We start from the raw sequence: 16,168 nt of genomic DNA, 5'->3' as shown, positions 1-16,168 counted from the left end.
TTCAAGATGTCTAACACAGCTCCCTCCCCCGCTCTCTTCACTTTAGGAAACAACAAACAATACGGTTGCTATGGAGACATCTGGGTACCCCGAGACAGCATGACAGCAGCAGTTTAGCGGGGCCAAGTTTCAGACAGCTCAGTGAGAAGAGCCTGGATGACGCCTCCTTTTCACAAACAAACACAGATACACTGCAATCATGACACTCCCCTTAACCCAGGACGTCACACGAGCTAAAGTCAGACCAAACTTCTCAGAGAAATTTGGCAACTTTTCATCTCAGCTCTTGTGGTGATAATCATACTAATGAAAAATCTCAGATGGGTTAGGTGGTGCTTAAGGCAAGTTTCTGACAGTTTCTGACAAGTCTTAAGATCCTCAGTAAAATCCTCTCTTTGTCAAACTTAATATTAAACCTCGAAAGGTTTGAAGAAAATCAGTTTTAAACTCATTTCAAGAGGCTCGTTTTAAGAAGATAAAAAATGATCAAACCACTTGTGCATCATAATCCAAAGCTCATCAGTATATTCAGTACCCCTCACCGAGTTACTGCTAATTTAATCACTTTATCTCTTAAGTCTTCAGAGAAGGAGTCTGTGCCAATGAAATGTAGAGGAAGAGATGGACTGAATACATCAGAACAAGTGGTTATATTCTATAATGTATGCCTCAGATGTTTTTTGAAGCGGCCCGTCCAGAGAATGATAAACGCTCTGTGTTATAAACAGTGACATATCAGACTACTCTACTCGACTTCAGGGAGTAAGGATCATTATGAAATGTACATAAGCAGCAGGTGAGGTGCAGGTTTTTCAATCAGAACTGGTCCATAGACTTTAGGGTGAGACAGCTACATAATCTATTAAGTGAACTATTCCTTAAGCAGGACGTTCCTGGTACGCTGATAAGATACCACATGTGTTAGTGACTCACCAGTCTCTCCATCTCCTGCTCCCGGAGCCTCTCCTCTCTCTGCCGTCGGTGGTACTCCAGCAGCTCGTCCTCGTTGTCGCTGATTTCCGAGATGCTGTTCTTCCTCTCCCTCATCCCGGGGTGGGGTCTCCCTGCTGACATCTTCCTGTGGCTCCTGGGGCTTGACAAGGGGGACGAGCCAGGCAGGGAGCCCAGGCTGTAAGCAGGCGACAAGGAATTCCCAAAGCTTGCCTTTCGGACTCCCGGGCCCCCGCCACCCTCCATCATCATGGAGGTGGGCGAGGGGCTGCGGGCTCGGATCCCCCTGCTGCACATCTGCTCCTCGGGTGTAGATCCGGACTTGCGTCGAAGCCTCGGACTCTCTGGGACAAACTTGCTCAGACCTGAGGGGCTGTCGGGAGTCCTCATGGTGGGTACTGTCCCCGGGAGCGCCCCTGGTAGTACCGGGACCCCCCTTCGAGCCAGGGAGGGGCTAAGCGGCGGCAGCTCTCTCATACTGCTGCCCCCTCCGCTGCTGCCATTCAGCTCCAGGTTCCTCCTGGCCATGCGGGGGCTCTCGAGGGGCTGCAGAGAACGTGGATGCTGCTGGAGCGGCGACCCTTGGATGATGTGGACGATGGGGTCCAGGGGGGGCTGGAAGGCTCTGGTGGGAGGTTGGGAAAGCTGCCAAGAGGGGCTGGTGGACAACATGCAGTCAGCGAGACTTGGCTGCTCTCTGAAGGGGCTGGCAGGTCTCTCCTGGAGCACTGTGGTGGTCTTGGTCCTGGGACTGGAGGGGGATGGGGATGAGCAGGAGGCGAATTTTGGAGTGAGTCTAGGGCTACTCGGCACAACGTTTCTACTACTGAGGGACTCACTGGAGGACAGGAGAGGGGTCTGTCGAGGGCTCTCCGACCCGTCTTGGCTTAGTCCTCGGCGGCTCGGCTTGGGGCTGGGAGGAGCCTCTGTGAGGACCTTCCTCTGCAGCCGGGGGCTCTCCTGAACCTTCAGCCCCCCGCTGCTGAAGTTGGGCAGTATGGTCCGTGGCTGTGGAACGGGCGGAGGCTGGGCGGTGAAGTTGTAGCTAGATGAGCGAACAGGCACTGGCGGCAGAGAGGAACTCTGGTCCTGGGGTCCTCCACCAGGAGAGGGGCTGGTGAAGCTCCCACTGCTGGCCGCTGACGGGGAGGAAAGGGGCGAGAAAGGAGGGGAGTTGTTCTCATAGCTGGACCCCACAGACATGGCCCCCGGGCTGGTGGGAGGCGAGAGAAGATAGCGGCCCCCTCCGTTGACCATGGGGGACAGGGGAGAGTGGGGGATGGTCTGTCCTCCTGGGGGCTTTATGCCCTCTGAGGAGGATGGCTGCGGGTCGTCCATGACTAGAGAGTCCATAATGTCCTGGAGGTCCTTCTCAATGGAGCTGACGATCGCACTGTGCTCAGACTGGACTCTCTCTCCAGGAGCTGGACCGGCCTGGTGATTCCCATTGACCAAGCTCTCTTTGTCTGGAAACAGAAAAAACAACTGTCAGAGGCTTTGACTAGGGATGTTCCTAGGCAACTCATTTCAAAGACAATTCAGACTACCCAACAAGTCTGAAGGTGAGAGGAATTCTAAGAAAACAGTCCATATTGAGCATCATTTAGTTAAAGTTCACTGCAGGAACACAATGTAATTTGATTTGCCTAACTTGGCTAGCAGTGTTTGCAATTCCAGCCTTGAGTCCTCCCAGAAGGTTGACATCCACATACTTGTTCTGAATGTGGTTACACATTGCTCCAGTCAACACAACAGTTCAACCTGACACAGCATACAACTTTATTTTCATTTTCTAGATTAAAATACGGCCAGGCGCTCGGCTCCTCCAAAATGCTATCTGTTCTCTGTGCTTGTTTACATCTGGGCGATAGAGCCAGTAGATAAGAGGACCAATTAGGGTCTACTATGGCTACAGCCCCGGCTAGAGGCGGGAAACTGCATTTGGGAATAATATTTGCCCAGAATCTGGGGCCAATATGTAGAAACATTAGTAATGTGTTTAACTGACTAGTAATACTGGTGTTGACTAGCAAGAGAGACGACTTCAATCGTTTAGTCAACTTAACGCATACATCCCATAGCAGCTTTGACCAATAAAAGCAGAAATACAAAGAATGCAAAGAAGACTTCAATCAATGCACGTCAGTTTGACGATCTTAAAAATTGTCTGTGACTTTGAAATTGCTTGAAATGTTGTTTGGTGTAAGGCCAGCATTAGAGGGTTATTGATGTGTATTTGATTTTCTGGAGGCTTTTACAATTTCACTCCAGGTTTTTTTTTTTAAGGAGAAAAAAAAAGTCTTTATAAGTGGTCTGATCTTTGTATACGAGTACCATCGATGTCTCTTAAATCCAAGAGCTGAATGCTGAATTGTCATTGATTATCTTTAATATATTAGAAGTTCAAATGTTCATTTGCTGAATGACCTTACATCACCTGTTGTTCCCCGAGGTATTAAAGAAGGAGATGAAACAAAGGATAAGATCAGTTTAGTGAGTGTTTTTGTATTATAAAAACGTTTTGACTTCCTCAGACTGTGTCGCCGCCGTTGGCTTCTTTTACAAATTTCCTTAATTGACTTTTGATTGCTGTTCTTAAGGGAAATTAAACTATTTAGTGACTACAAAAATAGCATAGAAGTCACAGAGAGCATTATGTTTTTGCAGCACATAAACAAGGTGTTATGAAACCCTTTCCTTCTTGTTATCCCCCCTATTTTTAGACAATATACATCTGATATAATATGTTATTATAAACTGATACGTTCTGTAAAATGTTTTTCTTTTCTCCCTAGATTGTGAAGGTTTTGTTTCAACACAGAAAACATTTAAACATGTTAGACCAAACAGACCAACTCTTGCTTTTCTGGCAAAAGTTTAAAATCCATCCATCCCTGAGCCTTCAGGGAACTTCACAAATTTCCCTACGCAAAACTATCCATTCATAACCTTGTCACTGCTATATAGGGGATGTTAAAAATCATCAACTCCATGTTTAGCATCCCAGTGTCGAGGCCCTGAAAGAAAAGTAAGTGAGAGAGCAAAGGAGGGACTAGTGGCAAGGAAAGAAAGAAGGACACAACCGAGGAGATGAACAGAGAGACAAACAGGCCTGTGCTTTGAGGAGAAAATGTGCCTACATAACCCAATTACTGTGTGGCCCGAAAGCGACAGAGGACACAGGCCTGGTAATCTAATCCTAACCGTCTCTCTCTAATGTTAGCAGCATAGTAGATTATTACAACCGAAAAACACTGGGCCACGTGGGAGTCAGCAGCATGGCCTTGAGGCAGGGATCAGAGCACAGATCAGGTGTTATTTAATGCTGCATTACATCTGTTTAGACTGAGTTTGCGTTTATTTTAATTGAAACAAGGAGGAGACAATATTGCAAATACTGAAAAGAGCTGCCATGTACAACAGTGATGTAATAACATTAGGAGTCATTAAAGATGACTGTGGGATGATGTCAGAGAGAGATGTCACAACAGAAAAAAATGCACTGAAATAGAGAGGCTTCACAAATAATGCATTAGAGAGAGATGGGAGCAGCTTCCTGCCAGCTCCCCTGTAGAGACTCTGCCATCGTGACAGCCTGACCACTATTCAATCTTGAAACATCTCCATGCACGTTAAGTCTGCAGGCTGTCACAATAGCACATGATATCCGTGCAGAACCCAATGTCACATCGTGTCTCTCGCACAGCACACACACCGGCTTGATTGTGATGTGCAGAGTCAAAATCGAGGGGGGTGGGGTGGCAAAACTAAAAGCAACCGTTTGCTGAGAGAAAGCCCCATGCAATGATGTCATTGGATACAGTCTATCCCCCAGCTTCAGAAACGACATACCAAACTTCATTTAAAAAATCTAGCATTTTAGTGTTAGCCAAGCTGCCGTTTAATATGCGCGCCTGATATAATGTGACTTCAGACATTGTATTACAGGTGTAGATCTTTATTATACGGCATCGATACAAACATCAACAAGCTCTTGTTACCTGAGCATAAGATAGGTCCATATGTCATTGCCGAAATTCCCTGCACATACTAGTACAGGTAGTTGAAACTGAGCCCCAAACAAAAATATGTATTATTAATACATAATCATGACTTAGTTTTATAACAATTTTAGCCGAATTAGAAATTACAATCTGACGAATCGTTTAAACTATGTTATAATGTTGTGTGCTGAATACACCGTTACAAAAAATGTAAATAATCTTCAAAGCGAGAGATTTTTAATGGAGTTTGGCGTGTGACCGGTTCGCATCACTCCTCTCGCCCAACGCTCAGGCGTTAAGCAGTACTCACATGAAGGAATAAAACTGCGACCCGGTCAGTTTCACCTGTTATGTGACACACAGGAGGGCCCACATCCTCCGAACACCGGTTACCGACCGGGTGTGACGGAGCCCTGCCGCGCCTGGCTCCTCATAAACCGAAGGGGATATAGGAGATTCACGGCCGAGATGATATTTCATCCGGGGGTTGGGGTGCTAGGCACCGCTGCTGCTGACAGTACCACTGGTGTCAAGTTACTTCAAACGGAACAAGGTGTTTCCGGTCATGACTTTCACAATAAAAACATAATCAACCCTAATCATAATTCAACTACCCCAAGTCAGACACTAGCAGATTACTTTTTAGAAAATGTACAAGGAATGATAGATAATTAGACAATACGGGTATGTCGTAATTTCTCTGTCTCAGCATTTAAGCCATTAGTATGTATTTCAAATACAAAGAAGTAATCATATTTTATTTTGAAGGTCATCCCAAATAACTTCCAGCGTCTTGACTAACTTGACATGGCTATTTCTCGTCGGGGTGATGTGAACTACTGCGAGATTTACAGCTCTGTTTTAGAGTCAAAGCAGTAGATTTTATGGTTTGTCATTGTCTCTCTGATGCAAATGTTATGAGTTTGTGAGTTAATAGCCTTAAATACATTAGCCTTCTGAACTAGCACTTGTTGTTATGTACATTTTTCTGGCATGAAAAACAATGTTTGGGGATTTATTTGATTATTAACACATTTGTCATTGTGATTAAAGGCTGTATTCACAATGACCGTATGCATACATATAACTGAAGCTGCTTCCATCTTTGACCACTGCAAGAAGCCTAATGAAACCTCTGCAAAACATGCATCATGATACATTTCAAAACGAATTGCAGAAGAAGTTCTTAGATCATTAGTAGCAATACTGCAAAGTATAATCAGGTAAAAAAATAAAGAAAAGAAATGTAAAATTTTCCATAAAAAAAGGTCCCTGGGTGTAACATGCATTTCTGAAGATTTCTAGAAATTTTAGACTGCCCCTGAAATCTGAACCCTGAGTTGGTTGTTCCCACCTGCAGCTCAAGAGACTATCCATGTCAGGCAGGGGGGTTGGGTCTTGGGTGAGGGGGCTTTTCTCAGGTGGCAAGACATGACATAAAAAGAAAGAGGCAGCATAAAATGTGAAGACAATAATTGCCTTTATATCAATGTGTAGTTCAACAGGTTCACAATATCAACAAAAGATCAGAAAGGAACACACTGATGAACAGGAAGCGTATGATGCCATTTCATCTCCTGCACGAAGTTCGCTCGGGTCATGTGAATACAGTCTGTGGTTGTGCGCCGTTTGCAGGATACGAGGTCACTGCTTGTTTACAGTGAATTTTCCTGAATATTTCTACTGCTGTCTCACATCAGCATCACACACAAAATGTACCAGGAGGCTGGCAGAAAACAAGTCGTTTTGACGCAGCGTTTTCAGGAGCATTTTGCAAGAGAGAAAACACAACTTCATAACAAAAAATACTTATCCTAACTTCTGTGTTAAATGTGTTGACTTTTCTGTTATGTATAAAACATGTTTTTTGAATGCAGTAAAACTATAGCCTCATCCTTCATTTCCTCAACATTTGAATTGGGTTTTTATTATTATGTCAAAAACAACTTAAGTTGACATTTACAAATTAATGAAACAACAGATTGGTTTCAGAAAACATTGTTTGTTATGATGGTTTATGGATGGTGGTAAAATAATTTAGTCTGGAGCCTTGCTGACTGGAGGCCTCATTGATCTGATATGTTAGGGGGAAAGTTTTTCCACAGACTTGGAAATGTGGCTTTTTTAAATGGAGTGAAAATGAAAAGAAGAACGTGATGACTGTTTCCAGTGGCAAACAGAACTCTCTGTCCAAGATTGTTCAGCCCTCTTTTATTAAGAGAATCTTGTTTTCATCACGTAATGATAAAAAAACATTTGAATACCAGAGATGCAGCATGTGGTGGTGCCACGCTGCAACCACAATAACAAATGCATCCCCAGCATTCAGCCCTGTGCAGCTCGGCTTTTTGCAGACTGTCAAGCAGCCAGTGACGGATAGAGCAGACAAATCACAGGCAGATAAAGGCCTTTCATTGAGCACAGAGGATGGTTGGTGGGTCGGTGGGTGCAGGATGGGACTATGAGGGGAAACCCCCCCCCGGGGGGGGCAGAGGTGGCAGACAGCAGTATGGAACTGGAGCTTTAAAAATAGTCTCTGAAAAAGATACTGTAACTCCAGCCAGCAGTCGCTTTAAGTTAGCAGCTCGGAACCACAAAGCCGTCTGTGCGCCGGACAGAGAGGAACAGGAAACATCCAATCAGTGAAGAGGAGAGAGCTGACAGACTGCTGGTCATTGGACGGACACTGACCCGGAAAATAACACCAGAACTGAACAGAACAGTGAATGTAACTTGCATCACAAAGACAGAGCAGCTCTACAGTGATTCATTACTCTTATTCTTGAATAATCTAGAGGTTATCTTTACTAGTTTTATTTACTTCTAGTCTATAAAATATCAGAGAACTGGAAATCACAATTCCCCAAGGTCCAAAGTGATGAATCGAAATTGACTCTTTTATCAAAAGGTCCAAGACCACAAGACTTTATATTTACAAAATGACCAAAAAAAAACTGATCCTAACATGTTAAATATTTGTCTCAGTGTTTATCATTTCAGCTTGAGAAATCATTGAACATGTTCTTCATTATCAGAATACTTTCCATTTATTCTGGCAGTTATTGGTTGTATCTTTATTTCAGAGGCTTTCACACTGAAACAAAGGATGAGTCGTTTGAACTGAAAAGTACATTTTGCAGAATTGTACCATAACAGTGTCCTGTTAGTGTGTCCAGTGTGCAGGCTCATGTGTGAGCTTGAAATAGATCCAACAAGTTTTACCTCAGGCTTATATTAATGTGTTCTAGATGAGCATTGATATTTTGAATTAATAAACCCCTTTTCTGTCATATGTGTGAATCTCAAACGTAAATGTTAACTAGGAAGTGACTTAAAGCTAACCTTAGCAGTAGCTAATGAGTTTTTCAATATGATTTTAAACTCATAATATGGCCCGATGTGCTACGGATTTTCAGTATCCATTGTCACTGTATGAGATCATCAGTCAGGAAGCATTCAAATGAAACAGCCGCTCAGATTTAAGATAACATGACTTAAACCTGGAACATGACAGGAAGCCACATGGCCGCCATGGTAATATGGTCTATTAAGGTTTTACTTCCTTATAGCTAAAATGGACCACATTTCAGCAGGTATCAGCCATGATGTATGTGCACAATAAAATAATATCATTGCTTTATTTTAAACGGAAATGTTAAAAATGTGCACCCTTATTAAAAAGTAGGTTAATTGCTGGGTTTGCCCTTCAGGATAGTTCAGGAATCAATGTGCAGATAACAAGTGTAATTTAAAGTGTTTCCAAGCTGATATGACAGATATGCACAAATTATCATGGGAGTGGTATAATGAGGTTTCATTTCCATTCAACCCAGGAATGCATAATTGAGGAAAATTGTACGTTTCTAAACAACGGAAAGCATTCATTACTGGACCAGGAAGTCCACAGCAGTCAGAGTGCCAGTGTGCTAAACTTATCCCTCGGCAGCAGGCGGGCAGGCAGCGTCAACAGTGAGAGGAGGGAAATAACAAGATGCTATGACACATTCATGGTCGTAGAGCCGGCCACGGAGAGGTACACTTACAGTTGTGTGGTTGCCAGGAGCAGAGCACACATGGGCTCACACACACGTACGCAAGTAGCTGAAAACTTTGCCTGGAGACGCAGAGGAATGAGATGCTCATAAAACATGCATGGTGCGAACTTCAGCACCAGGTCCCAGCTGGGCTCTATTCAGGCTGCAGGGTTCAACTGGTGCTGCATTTTAAAGGCTGCTACTGACAACAAAAGTCTGTTATTGAGCTGTAAACAGGAATAACTGGACTGTAGGCCTTTTTTTTTTTACACAGTTAAGGTGAAATATAACCATTCTGGAAAGGGTGTCATCTGAATTCTGAACTATGATTTTTCCTGGTAAGAGGCGAGATAATGTACAAAACAAATTTTTAGTTGTGATGCTTCAGCCAAGCGGAAACCTCCAGTGTTGAAAATTTACGCCCATGTTTAAGCGCAAAAATTGCAGTTCCTTGTGTGTCCACTTGGGGCTGGCTGTGAGCGCCAAGATATTCCTGTTAGGTCCCAAATTAACATGTCCATTTTGAGATTAACATGTTTACAGCCTGCTACTAAAATATTTTGGTCTCTGTAACTGGGGTTTTTCACTAAAAATCTAGATGAGGGGTTAATGTTTTCATAACTCATCATTTTGATGATATTCCGTCTATGAGTAATGAATACATTAGCAAAATGAGTTTCCTTTGTCAGAGCAGAAAAGTCATTAAAACTAACAGAAGGCATTCTTCTGGCTGGTTTACAACACTAAACGGCAATATTACGTAAATGTATTGACCAAAACAAGGTCTGAGTTCTGAAATAAAGCAACGAAAAATCAAGATTAAGGAGAATGCCAAAAATATCAAATTATTAGACCTTTTTTTTTCAGTATTGTGCATCACCACACTATTATACTGTTCTTGTCCCAGGAGTCTACTGCTTAAGTCCCCCGCCCTTCCCAGACTATAAAAAGCAAGAATGCATGGATTTACTGCTGTATGCAAACATCCACCTGTAAAAAACACACTGCCCAGCGGCTCCACCTCACCAACCGTCTTGTTCAACGCTAAAACAATCCAGACCATTCATCCACACAGACTGAGCTGTAACTGTAACTTCAGGAGGGAAAGAGTGTTTTGGGGGGGGGGGTTTATTCATGGGACAAAAGGTCAGTGTGTTTTATTCACACTGACTGGAACCATGTTTGTATGGCAGAGAGAAGCCCTGACATGATGTTAAGTGAAAACAGGCTGAAAATACACAGTTACAACAGTGAATGCATCACTCAGTATACCTGCACGTAGTCTGTAGTCCCCGGTGGAGACGCTTCCTCCGTGGGGCATCATGCTCTTCATCCTGAAAGCTTCTTCAGGGTGGTTGAAGCGGAAGAAGGCCGACTGGCCAAAACACAGCATACAGCCTGGAAAACAGCACAGAAAAAAAACTTGTTTTAATTCTGCTTCACAGAACATGTAAGAACTTACAAAATAGGACACCTCAAAGGAATACAGCAAGTGTGAGAGATTCATCCAAATGTTTTTGTGCTTATCTTGAAACTGTAAGAGTTTTCCCCCACGGTCACTTCATCTTCGATCAAACAGCAGCATTCAGTTTTGAAAAATTAAGTGTAAAAAAAACTGTAGTTCCTCGAGTGTCCACTTGAGGCTTGCTGTAAAGCCCCTCAAGTCCCATTACTGCCATGTTAAAATGACAATTTCTACAGTAAAATCAAACATGTTTGAAGCCTGGTTTGAAAAATGATTTTTGTCTGAACAGCTCATGTGTTTATCTGCACACAATGTACAAGGGATTCAATATTTTCATAACTAAATCATCTTCATTTCTGGCGGGACTGTTATGACTGCAAGCCGGAGTGTTGGAGCTGTTTGTCAGGAGGCTTAAGGTCCTCAGCTCCACCCCTTACCTTTTACTAGGTTGGCCGTAAATTAATCTGAGACATCATTTCCAACATGTTGCCAACATCATTGGTCTTCTAAACTGCGCTTCAGAAACCAATGGGTGACATCACTGAGATTATGTCCATGTGTTATACAGTCTATGGCAATGGCAGATTGGTGTATTACCACAACACAACTGTACTAATTAAACCACACCTATCCGTATACTCCAGTGTCTTTTGAGCTTTGCAGGGGCTGGTAGGGGTTAGTGGTAAAATGAGCTAGTTTGCCTGTCAAGACCTAAGAGTGGTACTGAATCATTTAGCTCTCAGAAAAACAGTCATAAATCTACCTGTTCAGTGTCCCCTCATGACCAATGAAACAATCATCCAAAATTGTTGGATGACATTTTCACAGCATTCAGAGACACAGAAGAGCATCATCACAACAAACAGAGAGGTAATTAAGGTGGCGTCAGAATCATTCTGACAGTCTAAAAGGATCGGAGGGGGAAGTAGTGCCAAGTCATAAACAGAAAAGAAAAACACAGAGGCTGTGCTGACGCATACAAATCTGTCAGCAAAACCAAAAAAATACAAACAAAACACTGACACCCATGGTTTAAAAGTGACAAAGAACAACACTTTTGGGTTTATAGACTGGGATGATGAAAATAGCAGCCTATAAAGAGGACCGTGCAGATTAAGCATCTCTGAGTATCAAAAAGTAAGATATTTATGATTTTCACAAAAACACATTTGCATGTCAAGCTCAAGTTTTTTTTCTCTCACTGTGAAGCAGGAAGCTACATCTGAATTGTTAATTGCATTGTAAATTAAACTTTAATCAGTTATATGCCCTCAACATGAAAAAAGCCCGTCTTCTCCCGCTAATTGAAATCCCAGAGGTTTACACAGCCCTGACATCCTGCCTCAACAGGAAACACATCCAATTATGGAGATAAGATTATCTAAAAACGTTGCTTTGGTAAGTATTTAATCTGCACAGTAAATAAAGTGATGACAGACTTAATCTCCAGTTTGTTTGATGTCTTCCTTGGCTATGGGTAAATCTGTAAACGGAGCCAATAACTCATCTTCGCTTTTGAGGTGCTATATATTTATAGATATGTCGAATGTGCTACAAGAAAATGTGTCTTTGTTACAAATAATTTTCAATCAGCACACTGGTGCCATGAGAGACAAAGAGCCGCGCTTTTGTGTGTGTGTGTGTGTGTGTGTGTGTGTGTGTGTGTGTGTGTGTGTGCGCGCGCGTGTGTGTGCGCGTGTGTCAAGTTTGAAAATGACATGAGTTGAATTTCTCAACCTACCGACCATGGTGGTGAATAAATACAAGTAACTTAACAGAGTGTTACAAACAATGTGGTCTCCTGCTCCACTCTGATTCAATAAGCAGAGCCAGGTGGTCCTTAACACTCACTGACCACAGGGCTCTGTCCCCTCCTCATGTCAGAGCGGGTGTCAGTGTCTACAATGGTCGGCTATGTGCTAAAATGGTTTGGCTCTGTGTCACTTAAGAGTAGGGCAGCGCTGATTAGCATCTTCATTACAGCGGGTCTACCTGCTGAAGGTGTGTTTAAACTGATGCCTTGCTGTCTTAAGTCCAAGGTGATTAAAAGAAGCGAGCTGTGGCAGTGACTCATGGTCAAAGGAGCAGCTGTACATACTGTAACTTCCTACAGTTTTATCAAAAATCACCGCTAATGGTAGCGCCGCTAACGCTGGGTACATTCAATGATAAACACATTCTATTTCCGATAAGAAATACTCAATTAATGACGTCCACAACAAGAAATCGATTACTCAAGTAATTGTTACCCTTCCCTAGTCTCTAGTGTGGAGAAGCAAACGGATTATTATTACAGCAATAAGTCCTGAAGTGATCCTCACTCTGATCTGACCTGTATTCTCTTACATGATATAACTCAGACCCAAACACACTCTGTCTCCATGGTGCTATCAGTCACATCCACTTATCATCCTGGTTTGAAATGTCAAAGCACATAACGCACATTACTAATTCAGCCCTTGTATGTGCCACGAGCCAGATAACAGATAAGCAATCTCATGTTTATTGCTTTCTCAATATAGAGCCATTGTCCTGCGGTGATGACGAGCGACAGGTCTACCGGCCTGAGCAGAGATAAGATCCTCTGTCTGTCGTCAGCCGAGGACACTGTGACTAAGGTGAAGATGGAAAGTTCTCTGTTACACAACAAGCTGTGATGAAGTGCATCGAAGCCAGGCAACCTTTTATTTTAGAGATGCACATGCTGACAGCTCGGAAGGAAAGCATCTGATGTAATCTGGAGCTGCCGGAAAAGACACGACTGAGGGATAAAACGTGGAAAATAAAATGTGTGACAAGGACTGTTACATGAAGCTGTATACATTATTTTTTAAGCTCCTACAATATTCTCCAGTGTTAACCTTTATAAAGTGCATCTATTGCCTACACCACCTTATCATCAAGCCTATCCCAGCTGACATTTGGTGAAAGTATAGGGATACATCTAGGGCGCATTGTTGACATTTATTTTCAATGGAGAAGTTGATGGAGAATCAGAATTTGCCCTATTCTGGAGGACAGGACTCAACCTCTAATGTTAAAAAAAGAAATCCTGGGTAAGTGAAAGAAACTGCAGTTCCTTGATAGTGAACATGAAGTTGGGTCTTATATCCTAATCCTCATTACGCGTCATGTTATAATCAAGCAGCAACTTCAAGAGCTGACAAATAAACCAAACGCAGAAGTTAAAAAAAAACATGCAGTTCCTTGAGTGTCCACTGGTTGCAAAAGACCCCGAAGTCACAAACACAACTGTTAAAAAATGTCAATTTCTAAAGCAGAATTAAACATGTTTACAGCCTGTTTCAAAAATCGTTTTTTGTCTGAATAGCTTATTTCTTGATTTGCACAAACTGTACGAAGGGTGAATTCTTTTATATAACTAATCCGTTTTGATAATATTAAGGCTAAGAATTATTCATAATAAAGGGGCGTGGCTGATCTCACAGGTGGGTGTGTTGTAACTGTGACAGAAGACTAAAGGCACGCCTCAGCTTTACCTCTTTGTCTGTTAGGTCTACAAATAGTTGTGATCGCCATCATCAAACCAATGGCCACTGAGACATTTTCCTCATTTTTTATTTTATCAGGGTAAGACTTTTGCACACGCAAAATGACGACTTACGGAATTTCAATTTGACATCAAGTTCAAATTGTTAAAATAGCTTGGTACTCATTTAAAAGTCACCGTCAATCTATTCCACGAGTGACACAACAAAATATTAACCAGAGACGGTAACTATACAGCTAACAGTGCTGACAACTGAGGGGGAAAATGAACCTCTTATACTAAATGTAAGTGCATTCTTCATGTGAATACCAGTCTCAGTATGGCCGACCATTTACTTTAATTTAATCATGAAAACTGATCTTTGAAGAAGTGGTTCATCCAACAAAAGCAAAGGCCTTGGTGCCTCCTTTATGATTTTTAATAATACATTTTATTTAAAGGCACCTTTCAAAGCACTCAAGGTCACATTACAAAACAGAGATAAAAACATAGCTTGACGAGGCGCTGGTGGTGCAGTGGTGCAGTGGTTAGTGCGCGCGCCCCATGTATGGAGGCTGTCGTCTCAAGCGGGCAGCCCGGGTTCACATCCCACCTGAGGCCTCTTTCCCGCATGTCATTCCCCACTCTCTCTCTCTGTCCTGTCTCTCCATTAAAGGCACAAAAAGCCCAAAAAAAAAATCTTGTCATGTGCGTGTTGTATGGCTTGTATTTTATACCAGTGTTTTTGATTTGTATAAATGTGTTCCTGAATTTGTTTTTTCCCATGCATGTTGTTTTCTATTTGTCTGATTTAATCTGTGAAGCACATAGACTTTATCATGAATAAAATTGAAGTTATTTCAAAGTGCACAAAGTAGTGATTCTGCACACTTCACCAGCTTGTGGAGAACTGCTGACTAGACCAGTGGTGGTGCTAAACACCAGTTAAATTGATACTTAATAATGGTACAATAATAATGCCACATGCCTACTTAAGCTGTCCAAATACAGCACTGTGCTTATTTGCATTAGCATTCCTTTTTCATGGTCAGTATCTGCATGGGGATTTAGAGGGCCAGTTTTTTTTTTATTTCCATCAGCGTTTCCTTACAACACCATCATCCTCAACATCATTTTGGTTAGTTTTTTCCACAGTTGAAATGCTTCCTGTAGATATCTGGAATCATCAGTCTGGCCATGAAAGGGGGAAAAAAACCTAAAAGATGCTGAATAGGATATTTGAAAGCTTTCATTACGATGTTAATACTGCGGTCTGCACGGCCACGTCTTCAGCAGTCATCCGACTCCCTCACCTATCTCCTGTTTCCTCCTCCTCCCTCCGCCTCCCTGACTCACAGCACACAGTCAGACTTGCACTAACATGATTTCCCCGGCGAAGATCAATTCAGTCGCTTCCAATGAAAACGCTTGCTTAAAAAGAACATAGCTCGAAGCGTCGTGTTTCTGTCACGACAGACTCGTCTCTCACCCGGAGATCTGGAGGGGTTTTGTGACGGCTCGGTGGCACACCACGTCACTTTGACTCAGCGGTTCTGTCACACAAAAAACAACTCTTTTCAGGAGGATTTAGTAATACAATGATGAACACTGAAAGAGCTGTGGTTTAGTGAGACGTTTAAAATATCAGCCAGTTATAAGGATCAAAAAATCCCTATAGCTAATGTGTTGACTCAAATATGCTAAACATGATGCCTACTTAAGTTCAACTTTCAGCATCAGTTCTCTTCTCAACACAGAGAAGTGCTTACACTGTCACACTCAGAAATTGTTTCCTAAAGGCCGAGAACTTCTTCTTAGTCAGTGTTGTTTGTGTAAGGTGTGTTCATGTAGAGACTGGAGAAACACACTGAGTAAATCACACTCAGCACCGACAGCATTGTTCTGTGTTGTGTTTCTGTGTGTGGACGTGTGTGTGTGTGTGTGTGTGTGTGTGTGTGTGTGTGTGTGTGTGTGTGTGTGTGTGTGTGTGTGTGTGTGTTTGGACACGCAGGCCTCAGCGGTGCAGAGGCTGCTGCAGGCTGACAGATGAGGAGGACATCTCTCCTCCTCCTCCTCCTCCTCCTCCTCCTCCTCACTGCTCTCTCAGCACAAACTGCTGCTGGCAGCTGACACTCAATCCAAGTCCCCAGTGCCCCCCCCCCCCCCCCCCCCCCCCCCCCAAAGGGAGCCAGGCTATCCACCCCAGCAGTGAAAGTGTGTGTGT

The 16,168-nt window shown here is 42.9% G+C and overlaps 1 protein-coding gene across 7 annotated transcripts in view; it reads right to left on the bottom strand.

The window, feature by feature from the left end:
* The window catches only part of phldb1b (pleckstrin homology-like domain, family B, member 1b), a 91,573-nt gene that overhangs the window by 52,118 nt on the left and 23,287 nt on the right, over window positions 1-16,168 (bottom strand). For all 7 annotated transcript variants that reach the window (XM_061046014.1, XM_061046013.1, XM_061046015.1 and 4 more), the window contains exons 5-6: window positions 10,262-10,387; window positions 934-2,417 (exon numbers count right to left, since the gene is read on the bottom strand). In XM_061046014.1, coding sequence (XP_060901997.1) covers window positions 934-2,417; window positions 10,262-10,387 — 1,610 coding nt within the window. The remainder of the gene's footprint in view (window positions 1-933; window positions 2,418-10,261; window positions 10,388-16,168) is intronic.

The sequence above is a fragment of the Labrus mixtus genome, chromosome 9 (assembly GCF_963584025.1).
Source record: "Labrus mixtus chromosome 9, fLabMix1.1, whole genome shotgun sequence".
NCBI lineage: Eukaryota > Metazoa > Chordata > Actinopteri > Labriformes > Labridae > Labrus > Labrus mixtus.
This window is presented reverse-complemented; position numbering and strand designations above follow the sequence as displayed.